A 22,593-nucleotide genomic window follows, 5' to 3' on the forward strand; every position below is an offset into this window, starting at 1 on the left:
ATTGAGGCTTAGCGGCACCGGCCTAATCGGGTAACCAGTGCGAATTACGCTGGTCGGGGAGATTCATCTCGCATGACATCCTGTGACGGGGGTTGCAAGAACGTAGCTAGGATTCGGCTTCGGCCCAGGGATAGATTCGAATATAGAACGTATATACACGTATGCTCAGCAGCTAATCGCTGCTTCACGAAGGCCTGAGGCCGCCCGCGGTTATAAGGCAATGCGTGCCAAGCCGCTAGTCCAATTAGCGGCGGGAAGCAGGGCGAGGTCACGTGCTCGCCGTACTTCGAAGCTATTCCCAACTCCATCCAGGATTCCGCCTTACACATCCCTTAAGCATGATGAGTGGCGTCAGAGGAAAATTGATTAAATTCGATAAGGAATGGGTAATTAAACATAATAAAAACAAACATGAGTGCTAATTGCGTCGTTCAAGAATCCCAAGCTCAGCCTCCGGAGTAGAATGAGCCCTAATCTAATAGGGTAGTGAAAAGAAGGATCAGTTCAGGTGAAAATTGTATAATAAATTTGTACACTTGAATATTTTCAACCATTTGTTGCAGTCTTACGCAAATAGGCTTAGCTTATATAAACTTTACTATGATTGGTCTGCGAGGCGCAGCATGACTTAGAGTCTTGGCAGGTTGCGAAGCGTCTGAGTTGTGTTGTTTATTTCCAATTCCATATCTCATGGTGTCTCCTTGTTCTGTGTTCTTCAGATGACCAGAGCAGCCATGTGCGAGCTCTAATACTACATAGAAACAATTATGCAAAGGGTCTTCCAAACAACATGCCTGTTGTGCGGCAGAATTGAGTAAACAAAGCAACACCGAAACAGAACGCCTTCACAATCATGCCTCCATTTCCTCCACCACGAAACAGCATGGCATTTTCAAACCAGCCTGGGCCCATAGGCGCGATAGCCCGGTTCTGGCTCCGATCCTATGCCGCCGACTATGTCGCTCTGGGATTCGTTGCAACGGCGTTTGTTCTGGTGAGTGTGGACTGAACCACCACCAACAGTGAACAGCACCATTGTTAACTCTGGCTCACCAGATTCAAATATTTGTCACCCCATTCCACCGAATGTTCTACCTGGATAATATGGCGATTCAATTTCCCTTCGCCAAAGTCGAACGAGTACCTATACGTACGGACTTGCCCTCATCTTGGTTCTTGATATTCCATCGCTTTGCGTCGCATCTTACTAATGTGTGTACATGGATCAACTACAGTATGGTCAATTATATATTCAGCCCTGTTCCCTGCCCTAGTGTTACTCCTATGGGGTCTCGTTACTCGACCACCCGCCTCCAAGTTCCATATCAGCCTTCTCGGCCTCATCGCTTCCTTGACTGTTACTCCATTCATAACAGATATCATCAAGAACGCCGTGGGACGTCCGCGGCCGGATCTGATAGATAGATGCCAGCCCGAAAGCGGTACTCCGCAACACAAACTCGTGACTTGGAACGTGTGCACACAGGCCAATGAGCATATACTGCAAGAGGGATGGCGCAGCTTTCCTAGTGGACACAGTAGTTTTGCATTTGCTGGCCTGGGATTTCTATCACTGTACGAATCTATCAATCTTTATGTATTAAATTCTTTTTTCTGGCACCTATTTATTGACTTGCTATCTTCTACTATAGGTTTTTGGCCGGTCAGCTACACGTATTTCGACCCCGCGCTGATTTAGGCCGCTGCCTTCTCGCCTTTACACCCACTCTGGGCGCCATCATGATCGCCATATCCCGGTGCGAGGACTACAGACATGATGTATGGGATGTCACGGCGGGAGCCGTGCTCGGGTCGAGCGTTGCCTATTTCACATATCGGCGATATTTCCCTTCTCTAGCAGACAAAAAATGCCATATGCCATACGACGGCACCGATGCACCATTCACCAGCGCAGATGGGTTTGTCAAACTTGTCGATGACGAGGAGAGGCTGTTGAGTGGTGTGGGAAATGGTGCGGGCGAGGCTGAACAGGAGCCGTCGCTTCAGGTGCGTATGGACAATGTACCAAGAGGGCAAGGTGGTCGATAAAGCGAAGCATTGTTATTTTCTTTTCTCTCCCTTTAGCATGTACATATGATCTTAGAGATGCATTTCGTAAATAATAAGCTCATGACCCACATTGTGCTCTAGCTGGCTCCTTCATTCAGGGAAAGTTAGAAGACGAACAGCGAAATAGATAATTCATACGTATCGAGTTTAGGTATTATATACATGTACAACAACTTTCACCGCAATTTTAAAGCTTGGCCTTTGTTTGGGCTTTCTTGAGGATAGGATCTAGCTTAGTCGCCTTCATCACGTTTCCCTTGATCTTGAGCTTTCCGCCCATGAACAGCCGTTGCGGATTAGCCTTGCCGGAGACGAGGTTGGCAAAGTCATCGTCGGAAAGAACGAGGGTGACTATATAACATGTGATGTTAATTTAAACATGCCTCTTTCCATTCAATGTAAAGGAAAAGGGCGAACTCGAACTCACCATCGGGCTTCTCGCCAGTACCCGTTCCAACTTTCCCTTCCTTCTTGAGATCAATGTGCCATGAAGCTTGCTTGCCGGAGGAGTTGGTCAGAGTGAAAGCGTAGAGACCGGCGCCCTTCTTGATAGCGTCCTTGCGCTCTGCTTCGTTGGCAGTCAGGGCCTGGTGAATAGCGTCGAAGGCGCCGGAGGAAGGGAAGGAGTCTGCACGTTGCGATTCATCATCAGAAAGAAGTCGATAGAAAACAAAGGCGAAACGACTGATACATACCGTCCTTGAAAGACATGTTTATTGGTTTTCGTGTGTATGTGTGTGTATGTGTGTGTATGCACGGAAAAAATAAGGGCTGGATCAGTCCTAGTCACAGCTGGGTAGGGACAGCTCTAAATAGGTGCTGCTTGAGCCTCGGCACAACAGCAAGATCTGCTGTGGAACGCACCTAGCTCTAGTTAGCTTGTAAATATGGAAAGATCCACCAAATCAAGTCTGTGAAGCTAGTTTGGCGAAGAGATTCCGTCTCTGGAGGAGGTTGGTCGTTCGGTCAGGATGGGTGTGGTGGTCAAAGGAGCGTGACGTCTGTCAGAATGCGCGGGCATGTGATCGTCCGCCCTACCGCCTTCAAGCTTGGCTGCCGAGGCTGGCTTTTGCTTACATTCAACTTTCGTCATATGATATATAAAGAGAACTATATATACTTTGAACACAGTATATACTTGAAGGATACATTTCTATAAGCGAAAGACGTCGAATTTGAATATCGCAGAGAATGAACTTCTGAGAGAGTGAACGAATATTAAGATAGACTTTATTAAGGCCCTGTTCAACAGTAACTCCCTTTCTCCACTTTCAAGTAAGCCCACCTTATTTCATCTGCGCATTATGACAATCTTGCTCGTTTTATTCGTAGGAAAACAAGACAATGGTATCAGGGAAAACGCTGACATTGTCTGAGTAGAGTGCGTCGCTGCTGCCATTGATGGTAATCATGTTTGTGGTACCAACGGTGTTGTAGCCGTAGATGTTCAAGTCGGAAACGTCGTCAGTGATGCGGAAGATCTCGCTCTGGCAGTCTTCGGATCCGCCACTGTCGGAGCAATTGGTGCTGTAGTTGTCAAAGAAACTGTAAAGGCCGACTCCGTACATGGCAATGCTAGAGCTACCGCCAGTAATGCTCAGACCAAGGGCATCGCAGTTGCCTTTGAGGCAAGTGCTGAAGTCAGGGTCGTTCCAGGTCGTGTTGGACGTGTAAGGGCCCGATGTGGCATCGGGGCTAGGCTGGTAGTAGGGCGTCTCAGTCTGGAAGAAGCCACCGACCACATCGGTGGCACCATCGAATTGGAATTGATAAAGTCCATGATGCTCAGATGAAACACCCCACCTTAGTAAGGAGAAGAGACAACATGTTAGTCTGGGAATAGTGGCACAATCTAAGGTTACTCACATCTCGACATTGCTACCCTCAACGAGCACACCACGACCAGTGTAAATAGACAGCTGCGTGTTATCCGCGCTGTCAATGTCATGATCGGCGGTCCAGAACCAGTTGTTCTCCAAATAGACATTTTCGGCATCTGAGGTGATGTAAACATCCAGGAAACCAGCCTCACAGGAGGACGACACAGAAGCAGTAGTTGGGCAATCCGCAACCTGGAGGTCAGAGCCTTCCCATCCACCAGTCATGGTATGGACGTCCCACATGCCTGAACCCTGGTCACCTTTCAGGTTCCATTCAATGAGAATTGCACCGGCAGTGCCACCGATGGTGCCGACACGCATGTCAGACCATTCGACAGTGCCTTTGTCACCGCTCTTGCCAACTTGAACCACTGGATAAGGGTTGCTGATATCAGAGAAAGCATCACCACTGGCGGCAATGACTGGATAACTTGCTCCAACGACCTTGGAGCCGGGAGGGACATAAATAGTGTCAGAAACCAGGTAAATACCATAGTCGAAGAACAAAATCGAACCATTGTTAGCAGCTTTGGTGAGAGCATCATTGATAGCATCTGTGTCATCGGTGGTTCCGTCACCTGCAGCACCGGCATTACGAACACTGACCACTTCACTGGTAGTGTAAGACTCATACTGGGGCTTGGGTTTGGTGTAGTAGTTGGTGCTGCCAGAAGCAGCAAGGCCTGTTGGTCTGCTAACAGGAGAATAGGTTCCGGATAGAGTACTTGGCCCGGTAGGAGTGTACTCGTGGCCCAAGCCCCAGCCTGCAATGGTAGTAGAACCGCCCTTTAGCTCCACGCCGTCAGGTCCGACAACAGCAGTGGGGACGGCATCCAAAACAATGTTTTCCAGGATCAAGCCGTTTGCACCGGCAGGAGTGGCAGTGGTACTCCAAGTGACGTTGACAAAGGTATCCACATCGGTAATGGTACTGTCAAGGATAGTGACTCCTCCGACCTCTGCATCGGTTTCGCTGCCTCCGAATACGAGGCCATTAGTACAGTTGTTAAGGGTAAGGCCGATGTAGGTCCAGCCCCAATCCCAGATTTGGCTGACACCGTTTACAGCGTTATTTACTGTAACGTTGCGGAAAGTGTACTGTTGGTTGCCAACGTTGAGACCATACAGACCACCATTGACAATAACATCACCGATGAATCCAGCAGATCCTAGACGAGCCTCTAGTTAGCTGGTTCTGGGTCTTGTAGAAAGACTATTCATATTGAAATGCATACCATTTTCAATGAAAAGGCCCTGGTGCTGCGTGCCAGATTCAGTGCTCAAGTGGATGACCACGTTCTGGATGCTGGTTGCCTGGGCTGTAGGCCAATGAATACCAGTAGCGGCAGTGGTGCCTGGAATGTTGGTCATGTCAATAACGAGGTTGCGGATTTGACGATAGAAGACGTTTGTTGAAGTCCAGCCTGTGTTACCGTCATTTTGGTAGGCATCACCGTCAATTAGACCAATTCCGGTGAAGTTGGAAGTAGCCTGGAGGATGGCTGGGCTGTTAGGGTTTCCAATAAGTTGAGTCCAGTAGTAGTCAATGATAGGCGATGAGATCACGTATGTGCCTGCAGGGAAATAGACAATGGCCGGTGTTTTGGTGCTTGTTTCTTCACTTGACGGGCTCTGGCGATCACCGTCGCTGATGGCAGCCTGAATTGCTGCGGTATCGTCGGTAGTGCCATCTCCTATAGCTTTCGTTAATCAACCAAAGACCTTTTTCGAGCGTCCAATTGGTACTTTGCATGCACTTACCGGTTGCACCATAGTCCTTGACGTTGCGGAAAACAGTGTAGCCGCTAGTGGCATAAGGAGCGACTCCCTGATGAGCGACATCGGCCAGCCAGTAGGGAGGATCAGATACGGTGGCAGCGGCGGCGGCGACAACAGCAGAAGAAGAAGAGACCGCTATAGAAGACGACGGAGTAGGTTTCTTGTGGTGGGAAGAGTGATGGGGTACCGCGCTCGCGCCAGCGACGAGCAGGGCGGAAAAAAGAGCGGAAGACCAGCGCATTCTCGCCGTATATCAAAGGAGTGTGAAGGCGATTTGCACAAGTGAAAACAAAAAGGAGTGTGGTTATGGTTGGTCAAACTCACTCGCCTCCGGGGGAGGGAGGAGAGAGGGATTTTTGTATGTCATTGTCTTCTTCTCTCTTCTCTTCAGAGAGCCATGGCGCTATCGAGATCCGCAGTAGGGTTGCTTTCAGTGCCACCAGATCCTAGGCTATATGTGGGAGGCTAGGGACATATGCCATTCGTAATTGAAGCAGATCAGCTGGCACTAGCGATGCGGTTGCATGGCGGTATTGGAGCTGTGGCTCAAGCCTTGGAGCGAAGCGTTCCGTACGCACGGGGAAACACGCAAGCCGCCGATGGGCTTTTGCATGAGCCGTTTGACGTTTCATTTGCAGCAGCTTCATCGTAGCGACGGGCTAACTGCATGGGTGCATGGTGCAGGCGAAGTTGTTCGTCCAGTTACACCCCCTAAAGTAGCCAAAATTCAATCCCGAAGAGATCGGCGGCCTCAGGCAGTCGGGGACGCTGTGTCAGGTGGCCGCCATGCCTGTTGCGGCTAGCGCCAGGGGCATTCACATGTGACTTTCTAAGCTTAGGACGTCTGCAACCTCACAGCAGATCCCAATAACGACTTGCTACTGACTTGATAGTGGTTGTGATACTTACGCGTTCTCGACAACAGCATGGTCGTGCACAGAAAAATACATAAGTTACGCATATGCATATTCTTACGGACTGCAGGAAATGCTTATAGTCGATCTGCAGCCATGCTGCCGGCCGATTTCAAAACGAAAGAACTAATGCTGTCGATCGCGGTCCGAATCGACCAAAGGATAAGAAGAATTGACCTGTTTCGTACAGATGGATACTCCGTGCGGTAGTCGAGTAGTAGTACTGACTACTCCGTGCCGACACGTATAATTGAAATGTGCAACGCTAACATGTTCAGCCTCTCTGGGCAGGACCTGGGACATAAAGGCTAATATGGGCTCAGTGAGTACGCAGACTCCAAAATAGAGGCCTGAGGCACTGGCCGAGCATGTTCTTGATTTCAGTATATGGGGCTCTGGATCTTTATCATTCTCAGCTTGACCGTGACCGTGGACAACACAAATGCTTCTCTTTCGTCGTCTAGTATATATGACTACGTAGGTACGAAGTATATGGAATAAGATTACACCAAGTAATTTTCATTGATTTTATCTGCTTGGTGGGTAAAAGCAAGTAGTACAGATTTATATATAGTTATTCATGCGCACACTCAAACCACGCCGGTGAAGTCTTGGAACCTCTCAGGGCTGAAGTGTATCAATAGCTTAGGTAATCATGATATATGTTATTAATATATAACTAACGTAACTGGTAAGCCACCCGGCCATGTAAGCGACCCAGCCACCTCCACCCAGAAACGCGTTCTATTTTGATCTTATAACTTCAACGCGTTAATATACTACTAATTTATAAGAAAAATCCTTCAAAATTAGCTAAATTAGAAGGAAAGATTTAATTAGCTATTTTTAATTTAAAAAATAGGAATATTCAAAGTATTTATAAAGTTATATAGATTTATATTATCTCTTATATAATTTTTTAAGACTAACTAAAGAGAACATAATATAAATATATAAAATATACTAATAGTTATAAATTCACTTAGTTTAAAGAGAAATTACTTATTAGATAGATATTAGATTTAAATAGATAAGAATTACCTCCCTAACTATCTATAGTATAAGAAATGGCTAATTATCTTCTTTCTTAATATAGAAATTAATAGGTTAAAGAAAAATAAGTTTATAATTTAATTTAATATCACTTAAAGCTTAAATTGCGATTTTCTTAAAAATATAATTATAAATATATTAAATATAAAGATCTAAAGATAATCTAAGAATATTTTGACTATATATAAGAGGTTATATTAGAATATAATATCTTATTAGAAGATATTTATAACTTTAATAAGACTAGCTTTACTATAGGACTTTATATAATTATAAAGATTATTATTAAAAGTAATTAATATATCTATTTAAAGCTATTATAACCTAATAATTAAGAATAAGTAACTTTAATTAAGACAGTTAATTCTACTAGATAGGCTTTATCTTTATATATAATTTTTAAAGTAATAAAATATATATAAAAAGACTGATTTAAGATTCTTTTAGATAATTAAAAAATTAATATTAATGATAATAGATAGATAATTAATAATATTAATATAAATTAATTTTAAAATCACTTTATTTCTCTTATAAATGATTATATAATAGGAAGATATTAAGTGTTAATTCTTAATAGTTATAAAAGTTATTTAACTATAGAATTTGATTATATATGTATTAAGAATAATATTATTTTAGTCTATATATTTTTATATTCCTTTTATCTCTTATAGCCTCTTAATATTAGCTATTTTGTAGTTATAAAATAGAAATATAGATAGCTTATTAAATAGCAGATAAGACTTAGATTTAATTATATTAATAAAATTAATTTTCTTACTGTATTTCTAGAGATTTATATAATAATATATAAAGCTAAGACTATTTAGAAGGGCTTTATAGCTATTAGATTAATATTATATAATCTAGATTAAATCTATTAATAGCTTATTATTTAACTTAAAACTTTTATATCTTTTTTAAGTTAATTAAATAATATTTAATTATTCTGCTTATAAACATCTTAAAATCTATATCAATTTAAATATTAATTAAGTATAATAAAGAGATATATAAGCCAGCATATAGGAAGTCTATTAAGTTTAGTTAATAAGACAATTAATTAGATATCTAAGATATATAAAATAATTATAAATAGCCTTATACTTCTAGAGAAAGAAGTTTATAATTTATAGGCTACATATAAGAAGAAGAAGTAAAAATATAGATAATCTAGGAAATAGATAAAATATGAGTAAAGAATTATTAGAGAGAAAGTTTAAGCACTTATATAAAATTAGATTAAAATATTTTAAAGTATTACTATTACTCTAGCTAAGTTTAAGCTGCTAATCTTATAAGTAATTATATACTGCCAATTTAAGTATAGTAAATATAGTATTCTTAGATATAAAAAGCCTCAATACCCTCATTGTACTAGTAATTAGTTTTTTTATATATAATTATTATTTTGGGTTGAAAATTGTGATTAGAAATTCATATAGAACGCGTTTCCGGGCGGAGGTGGCCGGGTCGCTTACATGGCCGGGTGGCTTACCGGTTACGTTATATACAAAAGTCGACGCGGGTATATATGATGTTTACGGTACAATCAACTAAACAATGTGCGCCGCAACCAATCGCTCTTAGCCTTCCTCGCCATCGTGGATAACTGCAGACACTGCATATTTTCTGTTTGATGTTAGCAGCCACTGATAAACAGGACACGGCGTCAATATTTATGGTGTTGAGAGTTCCAGGTATGTTTCTCAAACCGCCTTTCCCAACTACTTAGGGTTCTGCGAGATAAATCATCCGCGATATTATATTGATACTTTGGCTTCAGTCGAATTTTATTGGCAGTGGAGTCGCAGAGCCCTGCCCTGTGGCTACTTTTGCATCTCCACATAGCAATCATCAATGATGGACCATGATAAGTGACTGTACATAATCTTCTTTGATATTTGCTTATCTTTGAATGCTGTGTAGGATAGTACTTGATGGAAGGATGGACCAGGTAAAAGCGACAAGGTTCATACCTCGCGGGCTAGTACCTAAGTAGACTTTACTAAAAGGAGCATAAGCTGCTTACTACTTAGTAAAACCAGACCTTCGGACGAGCAACTGCTTATTTCAAATTATTCTTATTTGGAATTCTCGAACATTTGGCCCCCGGCGCATGCCTTAGGCCCCCACTCGGCCCAAATATCTGCTGCAACGGTACGAAACATGTTGAAACTTCTAACTCTTATTATCCTCAGCTCTGCGGAAATTAGAATAAATTCACGCTCTAGCTTTGCCCATCACGTCCATGCATGGCCTAGCTGAGCTTGGGGTCGGTGTGCTTGCAACGTTGTGGTTGTAGACTCGCAGATGACAGGGCCATCTAATCTGCTCAAAGCTTGAAAGATAATTTCTTCCTAACTGTAACTCAACAGCGTATCTTGTCCCCAGTCCAGCTTATCCAACCACGTCATAAACTCCATCCCATTAGTATCATCCATGAACCACCCCGGAATATCGGAAGGCGGCGCCCATCCGACAGACGCGGTAAAAGCCATATCGTCAGGTATACCTGTCGTCGCAAGTAAACGCTCATTTTCCAGACTTAAAGAAGTCGAAGCCGCAGGTCCGTCCTGGTTATCACCAGCAGCTTTATGGGCATCGTTGTTGCTATTATTATTAGGCCTAGAGAAATCATGGTCTCCGGAAAGCACATGATCAAGAACATTGCGAATCGCATGGAGGCCCTTCAATGCAATATCGTGGTTCCCATCGCGGTCATTCAACAAAGCATTTAGATGCGAGGCGAATACGCTTAGATTCTGAATGACCTCTGAACGAGGAAAGGGGGCGAGGTCGAAAGCCGAGGAAGAGGAAGACCGCGACTGCAATCGCCGGAGAAGCTCTTGAGCAAGGACGCCCGCACAAGGAAGACCTATAAAGCAGAGCTGAATGAAAATCAGTCAAGTGGAAATATAATCTCGTGAACGATCAAACTTACAATCCATATCGACTCATAACGAGAACGCAACATTGTTCGCGAGACAAGCGCCAGCAATGCAGTTAACATCTCTCGCGCTACCTTCAAAAGCTTGTCTTTGCCATCGCCTGTTTCCTTAACGAGGACTCGATGGAGCATAAAGTCGTTATTGAGAAATTCCAGGTGAAAATGTGCCAGAAATTCCTCTTCTGGGTCTGTCATTTGACATCCACCGCTAGGTGTCCATTTAAGTGCCTCTGGCATGGTTGACCGGAGTCGGTCGTGTTCGGCGCAAGTTTCTCTGTTTTTGGAAGAACTCAATTAGCTGAACTTCTCTCTCCTAACCCAAATGCTGCAGCGAAAACCTTACGATATCCTCCGAGCCATGTCATCTAGATGGGGAGACAGCACTAGAGCTAGAATTTTCTCTCGCATTATAGCAAAGATCAGGTATAGTCTCGCCTGAGAACCGGAATTAAACTGTCCGTCAACATTCCAGCCATCGGGACCAATCCTTTTCATCATATTGTCTTCGTCCTTTCCATCAGACGCCACAAAAATGTCTTCATAAGGCAGGTCCAAAGGCATCTGGGCATCACAATATTGCCAAGCAATTCGTGGTGGTCGACCAAGCAGTGTGGCGAGCTGCTTGTCCAACAGAAAAGCACCGGTCATCACGCGTCTTCGGATTTCTAGCAAAAACAATGGTGCGCTAGAATCGTTTGGTTTGGGTCGATGTAAACCCAAAGCGAAGATCACAGTAGATAGTTCCCCCAGTTTGCGCCATGGTCTGTAGTCTGAGAGCTGGCTATCAGTACGCAATAAAGCCACCGAAGTGCGAGAACGAAATGAAAGAAGGAAGAAAATGCATACGTACCGCTGTCACCGAATGTATCCAAAAGCAACACAGTGTGTTGGAGCAAGAGCCATGAAACGGGGTCACTCATAGTAGCAAGTTTGTCACAGAAGCCCAGGCAAGTTTCCGAAACCTCAATAGCAAGCGTCCTGAGCTCGTGCTTATCAACGGTTGCCCCATTTTCTAGTCGTAAACACTCATGGCCATCCGGAATCATCATCGTCGTAATACCGATCCATGCAAACATCAATCCGATGCTTTCCCATCTCGTGCTTGCAACAGAGAAATATTCGGATACTGTCATGTTTCGATGACTGCTCAAAGTACTCGCACTATTATTAAAGATATGTTTTGACCACGCTCGTAATCTGCTCTTTTGGTTCTTAGTATTTGCACCATGTGGCATCCAATGATTGTGTGAGGCAAGAAGTGTTTCTGAGACTTCTTTCGTCACCATTTCCCCAAAGATCCATGGCCGAGTATGTTCACTTCGGAATCGCAGCAAATTCTCGAACAAAGGCAGGTCATCCAACAAAGCCAAGATCCTTGCTCCAAATCCAATCTGCTCTAGATCCACGGTAGATGATTCCATGTCTTCTTCCGAGTTCACATGTGCATCTGTCTGTTCTGATGACGAAGCAGGTTTCGGAGCTAGAATGCGGCTGCTTTCTTCAGGCTCTTCGAACGTTGACCAATAACTAGACGGGCCCAGGAACCCAGTCGAAAAGGAAACAGGCCTCTTTGGTCGCTTCGCCCTGTGTTCATCTACACTTGAAGTACGTCTAGCCTCATTTTTTGACGGAGTAGTAGCAGTCGGTATTCGATACTGTTCAAGGAAGTTCGTCGAGCCCTTTTTCGTCAGGAGTGAGGGCTGGTGTTTCCTCTTCTTGGACAATAGTGAGCCCGAACCATCATTTACTAACAGCCGGGGTTGCGTCAAAGGTGCTGGGTGGTATATGCATCTATCACTTTGGCCCTTTTGCCTGCACCGTCCACAGACCGGGAGTACATGGTCGCAGCGGAGCTTTATTTTTCGGCATGGCTCGCACGAGGACAACTGGCCATTGCGTCTTCTAGTTGACATGATTGCGCAGAAGAAAAAAAAAAGATCTTTCGGAGTCTGTCGCGCTTCGGGATCGCATACAGCAGGGAGATTAGGCGTAGACGTGCTGGTCGAGAGGTAGTAGATATAAGGTCGGCGTTCGAGAAGGGATCGGAGTTCAGAATGAGGCTCGAAGCCGAACTTTGGAATTCGGAGTTGCAACCAGCACCCCATATGCTCACTAATCCTAACGCCGAATGCCGATATTAATCGAAAACGATACTCTCAAGTTTACTGAAAGTGTGGAACTGGATATAAATAGTGCGTATTTTTTAGATTTAAATGATTGACTAGTTAAAAATTTGAGCTATCTATCCACGACTGTGCTTGACTCGTAGAAAAACGAATGTAGATAGTTGGATTGCATCCAGCGAAGACTGAAGCTAATAACTATAGCGTCAGTCATCTTGGACGATATTAACATGTTAAGCGAGCGACTGTGGTGAGCGCAATAAACGCAACGATATAAAGTCCATTAATAGTCTTCTCCACGGCTGATAATTTCATTGCCAGAACCCTTGATCAGAATTGTCTGTTCCCCAGTGTCAGCGATTCCAGGTCTTGCTTCGAGTGATGGTAAGAAAAACGTACATGTTCAAACTGGGCAGTATAAGAACCAGAAACGTCATTAAGCGGAGAGTACATGTCGACAATTCCATGCGAAATCAGGCTATTCATCTGCACACGCACAAATATAAGTGAAATATTAGTAATGGCACAACTTCAATCGTGACTCGCGGATTGACTCACCCCAAGAAGATACTTGTCGAGCCCGAGACGGTCAAGGTAGCGGCGACAGAACACAATAGTGCCGAAGTTCTGATTAATTGTTTTCAGTAGTGAACGAGCTGAAGCAAGAGGGAGATGCACTGAAGGGGCATCTGGGTTTTTGCCGTAGCCGTATACACCAGGCTAGAAATGTAATTCATGGTTAGCAAAATACTTTTGAAAAAACTACGCAGAGATAACTCACACCGTCCCTAATATACCCTCTGCCAGTACTACCAAACGTTTCAATCGCAAACACCTCGCCCTCTTCCATCTTCGTGGGATCATCATTCTTGACAAAAGGGACTGATTTGCCTCCATGTATTCTGTATGGGAGGATATTGTGTCCCGTGATGTTGCGAATTGCTTTGACCGGATAGACTTTGCCATTGATCTCGACCTCGTAGCTTTCCATGGCCTCCTGAATCGAGGCTCCAATGTCGCTTACCCGAGCATCGACTCCAGAGCACTACCATAACAAATCAAGTCAGGAAATTTTATACCAACTAGACGCACAGAGTGAACTATGGGGCCACAAACCTTGAGGCCGGTATTGGTGGCATCTCTCACCGCATTTAGTAGGTTGTCGTAGACCGGATCAAAAGCCACGGTAAAAGCGCTGTCGACTATCCAACCGTTCACGTGTACGCCGTAGTCGATTTTCAATACATCCTCATGCTTCAGGACAATGTCCTTCTGTCCTGGATTGGGAGTATAATGAGCGGCGCAGTTGTTCAATGCCAACCCAGTCGGAAATCCCAGCCCGCCTTTGAGGCTGTCTCCCGGCTCTAGTCCTTGATGGCCAACCAATGCTCGCACTCCATCATCAATCTCATTGGCTATTTCGGTCAACGTCTTTCCAGGTTTGATCGAATCTCGAACCCAGTGACGGACTTGACGGTGAACTTCAGCCGCCTTGCGATAGTCATTGAGCACTTCGTCGTTTGCAATGAAACCACGCGTAAGGTAGCGGAGCTCTTCATCAGTGGTGCGGCGAAGATTGGCATCCTGACATTCAACAATCTGTCCTGGTGGGTACTTCCCTTCAGGAAAGAGCTGAGAGAGGGGCACACGAGGAGGAGAAGTCTGTTGATGAGCACCAGCGGCGGACTTCTTGTTCTTCTTTTTACCTCGCTTCTTCTTCTTTGATTTTTCTTTCTTGACTTTAGGTGTGGGGCTTGTAAGAAGAAAGAACCATTCTCATACTAATCGCACGAGGCTAGAAGACTTACCACCATCCCCGTTTACCATGGCCAAGGACGAATGCTGCCCATCGCCGTCCTCATCGTCATCGCTTCCAAAATCACCGTCTCCGTCTTCCAGCATGTTTGCTCCACGAGGCTTGCCCCCAACTGCATTCGATTTGGTCGAAACAGCGTTGGTGGCTGGTGAGAAAGTAGCGGTTAGCAACTAGACACCGAGATGACGTGGGTTTATGCCTCATGTCCGCTACTACAAAATACTTACCATCCTCGTGGTGATTGTCTCCCTCAAAAGTCTTGGATCCCATCGAGAAATCACGAGTTCGTTGTCGTTAGTTTAGACTATCCAATGTATCCATGGATGGATGCCACTCGGAACCTCCGGGATTTTTATGGCTCGCCAAGATGGAGCGCACGTGATTTCTATACGACGTGATTGATTGATTGCATCTAGAGAGCCAATGAGGGACGTACGAAAATAGTGGTAGTAGTAGTGCTTAGTAGTGTTATTTGCTATATCATGAAATATACATTGTCTAGTTGTGTGTACATATATATGACATGCTTTCTAGCGACACGCCTAGGAAGAAAGTCTAGTAATCTCCTGCTCTACCCCATTCATCAATGATTCCACAAAGGAAGCCTCAACAACGCTGTCCTGCCAGCTGAAAGTGAGAATCAGGCAGTTGTCGCCACCAGAAATCGTGCTTAAAACTATTGCAGCACCATCGACGCAAGTACTTTGAGAGAAGACCATCCGTTCGATGGATACCACCTCAGAACTATCCCTACTTTTCTCTGTCTTGAAAGCTCCAAGGTTGGAAATTTCAAAACTATCCCTGCGCGGCTTGTCGAACTGAGGCCTGAACACATCTTTCTCGAGGTCTGAAACCAATCTCAAAAGACCGACTCCTCTATTTTTGCCTTTTGAAGCCAGGCTGTCGATCAGAGACTTTTTGGCAGCTTTGGCTTGGTGCCACGGGAAGGCCTCCCCCTCTAAAGCGATGCGGCTATATCCTTCTGAATAGTCAAGGACCCAATCACCCATCAGATTTTCAATGGCAGGATTAGACATCCACCTCCGTGCGGACATGCTGCCCTGAAAGTTTATCTGCGTGAACTCGGGATCAACTTGCTTGAACAAGAGACGAGCAACCAGTATTTGTAGGAATGTCGTAATGGTTGTGTCATTGGCCGAGCAGGTCTTTCGCAGTTTGGTAGCGGTTGGCTCTGGAACGACCAGATGCTTTATCCTGTTGGCTAGGGTACCATGTACTGGTGCACCGGCCCACAACGAATGTTTGTGTGAAGAGAATTTGGATTTGTAGAGTTCTTTCACAAGAAACCAGGTAGAAAGAGGAAGATCCAGCTCATCCTCCAAGATCGGTAGTAGGGGATCATGAGATGGAGTCAAGATAGTTTTCACTTCCGAATGAGGTGGCGCCTTGAGAACCTGTTCCAAGGCCTGTGCGAAAGTGGCATGGAACACCTTTCCCGAGGTACCATCACCAATGGCGTGATGATAAATCAAAACTGCTGTGAACGTCTCGGGACTTGAAGGGTTCTCCAGTACGCAGAGTTTCCAGAGGGGCGCGCTTGAGTCAAAGTAGGTATTGTGATGCTTCTGAAGTAACTCGTCGAGTTCCAGATCCCCCGGGGACTCAGATAATGCAGTTTGGCGACATTGAAACAAAACGCATTTGTCCAGATCGATTTCGGGCAGACGAACAAAGTAGGGCTTGTTGGGGTCTTCGAAGACTACATTGGCCGACAGACTCGGATGTTGCTGGACGACGACCTCACAGGCGCGATAGATGTCATGCCGCAGAGACCTGCCATTGGCTGGTGGAAGACGGTATGTTGCAGTCAGCCCAATGGTGGTATACAAGCGCAACTTGTGTCGCGTCGCATGGTATCTCTCCAAGTTGCCTGCGATGCCACGTTAGACGGGCCACATAACAGGAATGTAGGCGGCTAAAAGAACGCACCTAGCGGGCGTAACTTTGTTGGTTGCGCACTCATGATGCCTATGCAGTTACAGTGATCATCCAAGCAGTTCAGTATCTCGTCGTGCGGTTTTGAATGTTGTAGCCTGGACACTGAAACATGCACGGGTCTCTGCCAGTAGCTCCGGGGCTAGCCCCAAAAGAGGCGCAACGATTAGATCAATTCTAACCAAACATGATAATACAGAGTCGCTGAGCCGATGAGATTTTGAGGTCAGGCGTCTAAATCAACGCAGGGAATTCCCCTACGCTGGCTGGTTCAGGCGATGCCTCGAACGTTAGCCAGCACAGGTTAGTGTGCACATTGGGATCGTAAGCAAGTTGCGTGAAATGAAGCGACAGATATGAATGAGTGGCTTCGCCTTCTCCGGCGACGCTCGCTGAGTATTCCTGTATGGAGGAAAAAGCCAAAAAAAAAAAAAAAAAAGAAAGAAAGAAAGCTGATTTGCAGGCGTTGTTTGCGTCGGCCAGTCAGAGCTGCTGCACGTGACTCGCCCTTGTGCGCCGCTCGAGTCGCGGGAGAAAAAAAAGTCACCCCGAAACCAATGCGTATAGAGAAAAGAAAGACTCTCTCTCTATTCTTTCGTCCAAGCAGCGCCTATTGCGACGATTGAAGACTGGGAGCAAAAGCCCATCAGATCGAAAATCCATTCCGCTTTTCTGAGTCTCTCTCGTCCCCGCGGCGTTAAGAGTACGTGAAGTGAAAGCTTTCACGTCCATCGCCACCAACAGCTCGACCGCGCCGCAGCCATCCATCCCCGGTCGATGTGTCCGCACTCCCTCGACAATCATATATAGTTGCCTTTTGTGTGATACGACTTTTCTGATAAATATTTTCGTGACTTGCCCGTTCCGCTTTGAGACGTGGTCTGCGTACTTTAACACTATATCTTTTAATGACAGCATAGCTCTTGCGACAGTCGTGTCTTCTCCATTGAACAATCTTTCGCGCGTGCATCGATTCGAAAAATTAGATTGCGATTTTATGATATATCGTGATATCTTGAGAATTGGAAACGGGGTTTTCACTAAAACCAAACTGCCTGTTATTTGAAACATTGCCCGGCGTCGCTTCTGCGCCAGGTTTGCGAAAAAAAAAAAAAGAATTGCCAGCTAGCTAGCACTGGAGGACTCTTGGTCGAAGTCTGGAAACACAAAGGCCTCGGAACTGCCTTGGTGATATCAAAGGGGCATCGTCCCTCGGTTTGCGGAGGAGCAAGGGAGATTCGGAGCAGGGAGAGTCTCTGTTGATGTCGAAACGCCTCCTTCCAGGCCCGCACGCTGACAGATTTGCGGGGGTTGATTTCAGCATGTCGAGCACTCCAAATGATACGCCTCAGCGGGCAACGGCCGCTCAGATGGCCAGCAGGAAGTAAGTGAATATATTGATGCCGCTTTTATTGTTGCTGTTTTGCCCCGTCCAAGCATCCTGAAACCTCTATTGTTCTGTTCCTATTCTCGCGTTCTATCGTCTCGTCAATGGACTTCGACAGCGAGATTAGGCTTATTTGTTGCTCACCGTCGTGCCTTGTCCTTTCGTCCTTTATAACCCATCCCAATCCTTCTTCTTTCTCTCTTCGCTTCCCCCTTTTCAACCAACATCTATCTTCAGACGAATCTGAGTCACCTGTTTTGCCCTCTTTGTTTTGCACAACAACCCTTTCATTCCTGTACTTCCCGTCAAAAGAACCCTTGAAAAACCCCCCTCATGCCTCGATTCTTACATTCGCCGTACAGGATCAAAGAACTCAACAGGCGTCGAACCAAGCCATCAACACCGTCTACTCCCCAAGCAGCATTCTCATTCGGTGAAAGCATCCCTGGCGTCGCGGCACCTTCCACAAATTCTACAGCTTCCAACGGCTTCAGCTTTGGTCAGTCTCAGAGCTTTCCTGGAGCAGCACCTTCGAGTGGCACTCAAAACGGGTCTTCGATCTCCTTTGGCTCTGGCGGTTCATCGAACTTCAATTTTGGCGGGTTTACTGCTTCGAACAACCCATTTGCCAACTTGAACGGCGCATCACAACCTCAAAATCAGACAACCAACTTGTTTGGTGGCCAGAGTTCAACTATGCCTTCACAGAATCCTAGCCCAGGTCTTTTTGGTCAGACCTCTGCCGCCCCCTCTGCTTCGCCGCCTATCTTTCAATCTCAGCCAGCAGGTTCTGGCTCTGGCTTGTTTGGTCAGTCGACTACCACAGCTCCTTCTGGCTCTGGTTTCCAGCCACAACCCGCTTCAAGCGGCTCAACCTTGTTTGGACAGTCTACAACTGCAAGCACTAGTGCCCCAAATCCCTTTGCGCAGTCGACGTCGATTGCTCCTTCAACAACTTCCCAGCCCGCCGCAGCAACCACCGCTCCTCCTTCGATGTTTGGTCAGTCATCTACTTCTGCTGCTCCAGCTTCTTCCATTTTCCAGCCAAAACCGGCGGCAACAACAACAGGATCGTCTCTTTTTGGACAAAATGCCCCAGCAACTACGACAGGCGGTACGAATCTGTTCGGTCAAACATCTGCGAAAGCACCATCTGATACTGGCACGACTGCCAACGGTCCCACTTCTTTGTTCAGCCAGTCATCTACCGCCAGTACTTCCGGTCCATCATTGTTCCAACCAAAAGCAGCTACCAGCGGTGCCGGAAATCTGTTTGGTCAAACCACGCCCTCTACTGGCATAATGGGTGGAACATCTCTATTTGGACAACCTACTGCGTCTAAAAATGAAGGTGCCTCAATTTTTGCCCCGTCTACACCAAACAAGTCCAGCGCTGCTGCAACTTCAGCTGCACCATCCAACATTTTCAGCTTTGGTCAGCCTGCTACTTCCACGACCCAAAAGCCTCTTTTCGGTCTAGCCAACGATGTTGATGACATGAGTACTTCCCCCGACGGTAAACAAAAAACAGGCGAACGGACGTCAGCTGCACCTTCACTTTTTGGCCAAAAAGCCGCGCAGACATCTGATTCATCTGCACCTGAGACCGCTCGTCCAACGCTTTCACTTTTTGGTTCCTCCACGCCCGCAACGGCTGCCAACCCTCCAGCAACAAGTTTGGGAAGCTCTACTAGTCTGTTTGGTCAACAAGAGCCGAAAAGCGCCACACCTAGCGGCGTTGCGGCTAGTTCTGTCTTTGCTCCCACTGCTGCTCCTGCTGCTGCTTCCTCTTCCTCCAATCCTTTCCAGTCTTTGTTTACAGGACCTTCTAAGCCGGCTACAACTACAACTCCGGCGCCATCATTATCCACAAGTACTTCCACTTCCTCCCAGTCATTATTTGCGGGGATTTCCAAGCCGGCTACAACTACAACTCCTACAACGTCGGTACCTATAACTACTTCTGGTTCCTCTCAGTCATTATTTACGGGGGCTGCTAAACAAGCTCAAACCAAAACTCCACCTTCGACTCAACAGACTCCTAGTCAGAGGCTGGGAGGCACCATCATGGATAAGGGTCCCGCTGCAACATCTACAGCGGCCTCGGTCCAAGCACCCTCGGGGTTGTCTTCTGGGGAAATTCTCGATGACAAGAAGAGGTCCCAGATTCGTGACCTAAATCGTGGTTTTAAAGAACTTGTGGCTTCGTATGATCCTGAAACACAGAGCTTGGACAGCGTCATTCTTCATTACGTTCGCCTTCGGAAAGCCATCAATGCGCCAGTTGGTTCACTTGCCAATAAACCAGGCAAACGCAAGCTCGATGATGCTCATGGAATTGAGTCTCCAGCTCAACGAACATTTGCCAAGAAATCAAAAGCCCAAGAACCTGAACCGGAGTTTCCATCTTATTCTCCCGTGACGTCCTCAACAAGCAAACGAAAGTCATCAGAAGATCTTGAAGATGGCTCGGCTGGTAAACGTAGAGCCCAAGCTCACGCGCGCCCTGCTACGACTGGACAAAACGCAGCTGGAAAATCCGAAACATCCAACATTTTTGCAAGTTCGTTCTCGTCTGGCTCAAAAGCCCCGACGGATGCTGTTCCGGAATTGAAGAAACCTGTCACCACGTCTGACAGCTCTCGTGTCTTCGGGTTGAAACCAAGTGCTCCCTCCGAAACGGAGACGCCTCGTCCAGCATCGCCCCAGAAGAAACTTCCCGAACCCGCCACCAAGCCAGCTTTCCAGGTCCCTAATTTTGGTAACCTTGCTGGCCAGAATTTCACTGGCCAATTCGGCCAGGGAAGCTTCAAGCAGTCTTCGACAGAGACACCTAAGGTTAACATCGAGGTTCCCAAATTCGGTGCTTCTGGTCAGAATTTCATGAGCCAATTTGTCAAGCAAGCTAAAGAAGACGATACAGACGAGGATAGCAGTGACTCTGATGCGGAACCTCAACCTGAGAAGCCTGTCGATAAAGTAGCTCCTCCTGTCCTGCCTCAGCCCAAGACTACTACTTCATCTTCCATTTTTGACAGCAAACCAGCAACGCCCTCGCTCGCAACAAACAACATTTTTGGCCATCTTACAAATTCCAATACAAACTCTGATGCTGGCGAGTCCTCTGATGATGATATCACAGGGCAATTAAAGAAGCGAGCCAAAAACAATCAGCCCGTCTCTGAGGCTGAGAATGCCTCCGAGTCCAAGTCAACTGCCAGTCTTTTCGGGCGTATTACGAAACCCGACGGAACGCCAGTCCACGTCAGCTCAGACGAGGACAAATCGGAGACTCCAAAGCCGAAACCTCTCTTTGGTCAGGGTGCTCCTACCAATCCTTTTGCTGCTTCAAACTCAAACGGCACGCCGTCATTGTTTAGCTCAGTATCTACACCAAAAACTTCGAACATCTTTGGAGGTAAGTCGAAAACAATTCATATTGCAAGATGACCAATCATTAACCTTGATTCGCATAGGTCCGCAACCGTCAACCTCAAACCCATTCAGCTCCATCAGCTCTAACGTGGCTGCCCACCTGCTTCCCAACCATGGAGGAACGACAACGACTAGTGTAACATCCGATTCGAATGCGGATGAAACCGATACTGAAACCTACAAGGATTCCCAGCTTAACTTGATGACCAATGCGGGAGAAGAGGATGAGGAAGTTCTCTACGAAGGCCGCTCCCGAGCCATGAAATTCGTGGAGAAGCAGTCCGAAGGCAAGACAGAAAAGACCTGGGAAGTGCAGGGTGTTGGTCAACTACGTTTGCTCGTGAATAAAGAAGCCAAGCGCGCTCGCATTGTCTTGCGTGCAGAGCCCAGTGGCCGAGCCGTCCTCAACACTGCAATCAATCGTGCCATCGACTACAAAGTGCAGCCCGGCAGTTGCCAATTCCTCGTCCCTCGTGCGGATGGCTCCGGTATGGATCTATGGGGCCTCCGCTTCAAGAAAGAAGTCACTGCAGAAGTTGAGAATGCTTTGAAGTCTGCCAAGGATTCTCTGTCCAACTAACAATCTAATGCCCCGATTATCAACCTCACCAATCAATGTGTATGAAACTTGTATCAATTATTAATTGCTTGCGCATTTTTCAGACAGAAAAAGCGAGTTATGTCTATTTTTCTTCCCTTTTTTTTTTTTTTTCTATTTCTCCAACTCCTTTCTCTCATTGGGATATCCCCAGTTCTCATGTATTTTAAGAAAGAATCATTGTTCATTGCATTAGTGGATGAAATGTTTTTTCTGTTTCTTCTTTCTGTCAATTACAAATTTCATCTGGACAACTATCTAGTCTAGCGGCAAATGCCATTTCTGTTTCGATGTCTTTTGTACTTTGTGGTTTGTAGTAATCAGGAAGCATTTAGCTAGCTATCTACCTTGCTTAGCTATGTACGGAATGAACGGATCACATCGTCCATTTGTCTACGTGGTACGGGGATAGATGGACATGGTGATTTTAGAATTTTTTGTGATTCTTGTTTCATTTTTTAATTTTTATCCCGGTCGTACTGTGTCCAAAAACCACCGGGTTCGTCCTCGCTTTGAGAAGAGAACTAGATATGCCTGGAAGAATCCATCGCAATTAAAATTTTTTCCTCTTTAAGTTTTGAAAAAGAGGTGGTATCCACGCCATGACTTCAAATACAGAACACCGTACG

At 45.9% G+C, this 22,593-nt stretch overlaps 7 protein-coding genes across 7 annotated transcripts, besides 2 other annotated features; 2 read left to right on the forward strand and 5 right to left on the reverse strand.

Annotated features, from left to right (window-relative positions):
* Nucleotides 1-81: 81 nt before the first annotated feature.
* Nucleotides 82-332: a repeat region (Identified by RepeatMasker using a combination of RepBase library and repeat library created with RepeatScout).
* A 521-nt stretch (nucleotides 333-853) lies between these two features.
* UA08_03737 (hypothetical protein) lies at nucleotides 854-2,049 on the forward strand (the record flags this gene model as incomplete). The annotated part of the gene is made up of 4 exons (XM_020266070.1): nucleotides 854-994; nucleotides 1,057-1,150; nucleotides 1,257-1,575; nucleotides 1,653-2,049. The coding sequence occupies 4 exons, from the start codon at nucleotides 854-856 to the stop codon at nucleotides 2,047-2,049; spliced, it is 951 nt and encodes a 316-aa protein (XP_020121001.1).
* Nucleotides 2,050-2,257: 208 nt separating this feature from the next.
* UA08_03738 (hypothetical protein) lies at nucleotides 2,258-2,781 on the reverse strand (the record flags this gene model as incomplete). Its single annotated transcript, XM_020266071.1, has 3 exons — nucleotides 2,258-2,421; nucleotides 2,498-2,698; nucleotides 2,766-2,781. 3 exons carry the CDS (start codon nucleotides 2,779-2,781, stop codon nucleotides 2,258-2,260), a joined length of 381 nt encoding a protein of 126 aa, XP_020121002.1.
* A 611-nt stretch (nucleotides 2,782-3,392) lies between these two features.
* UA08_03739 (hypothetical protein) lies at nucleotides 3,393-5,970 on the reverse strand (the record flags this gene model as incomplete). Its single annotated transcript, XM_020266072.1, has 4 exons — nucleotides 3,393-3,873; nucleotides 3,937-5,119; nucleotides 5,186-5,644; nucleotides 5,712-5,970. 4 exons carry the CDS (start codon nucleotides 5,968-5,970, stop codon nucleotides 3,393-3,395), a joined length of 2,382 nt encoding a protein of 793 aa, XP_020121439.1.
* Nucleotides 5,971-7,323: 1,353 nt separating this feature from the next.
* Nucleotides 7,324-9,209: a repeat region (Identified by RepeatMasker using a combination of RepBase library and repeat library created with RepeatScout).
* An 850-nt stretch (nucleotides 9,210-10,059) lies between these two features.
* Nucleotides 10,060-12,562, reverse strand: UA08_03740 (hypothetical protein; the record flags this gene model as incomplete). Its single annotated transcript, XM_020266073.1, has 4 exons — nucleotides 10,060-10,590; nucleotides 10,644-10,923; nucleotides 10,993-11,419; nucleotides 11,500-12,562. The coding sequence occupies 4 exons, from the start codon at nucleotides 12,560-12,562 to the stop codon at nucleotides 10,060-10,062; spliced, it is 2,301 nt and encodes a 766-aa protein (XP_020121438.1).
* A 493-nt stretch (nucleotides 12,563-13,055) lies between these two features.
* UA08_03741 (Methionine aminopeptidase 2-2) lies at nucleotides 13,056-14,858 on the reverse strand (the record flags this gene model as incomplete). The annotated part of the gene is made up of 7 exons (XM_020266074.1): nucleotides 13,056-13,112; nucleotides 13,172-13,258; nucleotides 13,331-13,492; nucleotides 13,554-13,817; nucleotides 13,889-14,511; nucleotides 14,581-14,733; nucleotides 14,816-14,858. The coding sequence occupies 7 exons, from the start codon at nucleotides 14,856-14,858 to the stop codon at nucleotides 13,056-13,058; spliced, it is 1,389 nt and encodes a 462-aa protein (XP_020121441.1).
* Nucleotides 14,859-15,130: 272 nt separating this feature from the next.
* On the reverse strand, nucleotides 15,131-16,572 carry UA08_03742 (hypothetical protein; the record flags this gene model as incomplete). The annotated part of the gene is made up of 2 exons (XM_020266075.1): nucleotides 15,131-16,479; nucleotides 16,539-16,572. The coding sequence occupies 2 exons, from the start codon at nucleotides 16,570-16,572 to the stop codon at nucleotides 15,131-15,133; spliced, it is 1,383 nt and encodes a 460-aa protein (XP_020121440.1).
* A 1,294-nt stretch (nucleotides 16,573-17,866) lies between these two features.
* UA08_03743 (hypothetical protein) lies at nucleotides 17,867-21,946 on the forward strand (the record flags this gene model as incomplete). The annotated part of the gene is made up of 3 exons (XM_020266077.1): nucleotides 17,867-17,928; nucleotides 18,294-21,349; nucleotides 21,408-21,946. 3 exons carry the CDS (start codon nucleotides 17,867-17,869, stop codon nucleotides 21,944-21,946), a joined length of 3,657 nt encoding a protein of 1,218 aa, XP_020121443.1.
* Between the last annotated feature and the right edge of the window lie 647 nt (nucleotides 21,947-22,593).

Source organism: Talaromyces atroroseus (genome assembly GCF_001907595.1).
Source record: "Talaromyces atroroseus strain IBT 11181 chromosome Unknown scaffold_3, whole genome shotgun sequence".
NCBI classification, from domain to species: domain Eukaryota; kingdom Fungi; phylum Ascomycota; class Eurotiomycetes; order Eurotiales; family Trichocomaceae; genus Talaromyces; species Talaromyces atroroseus.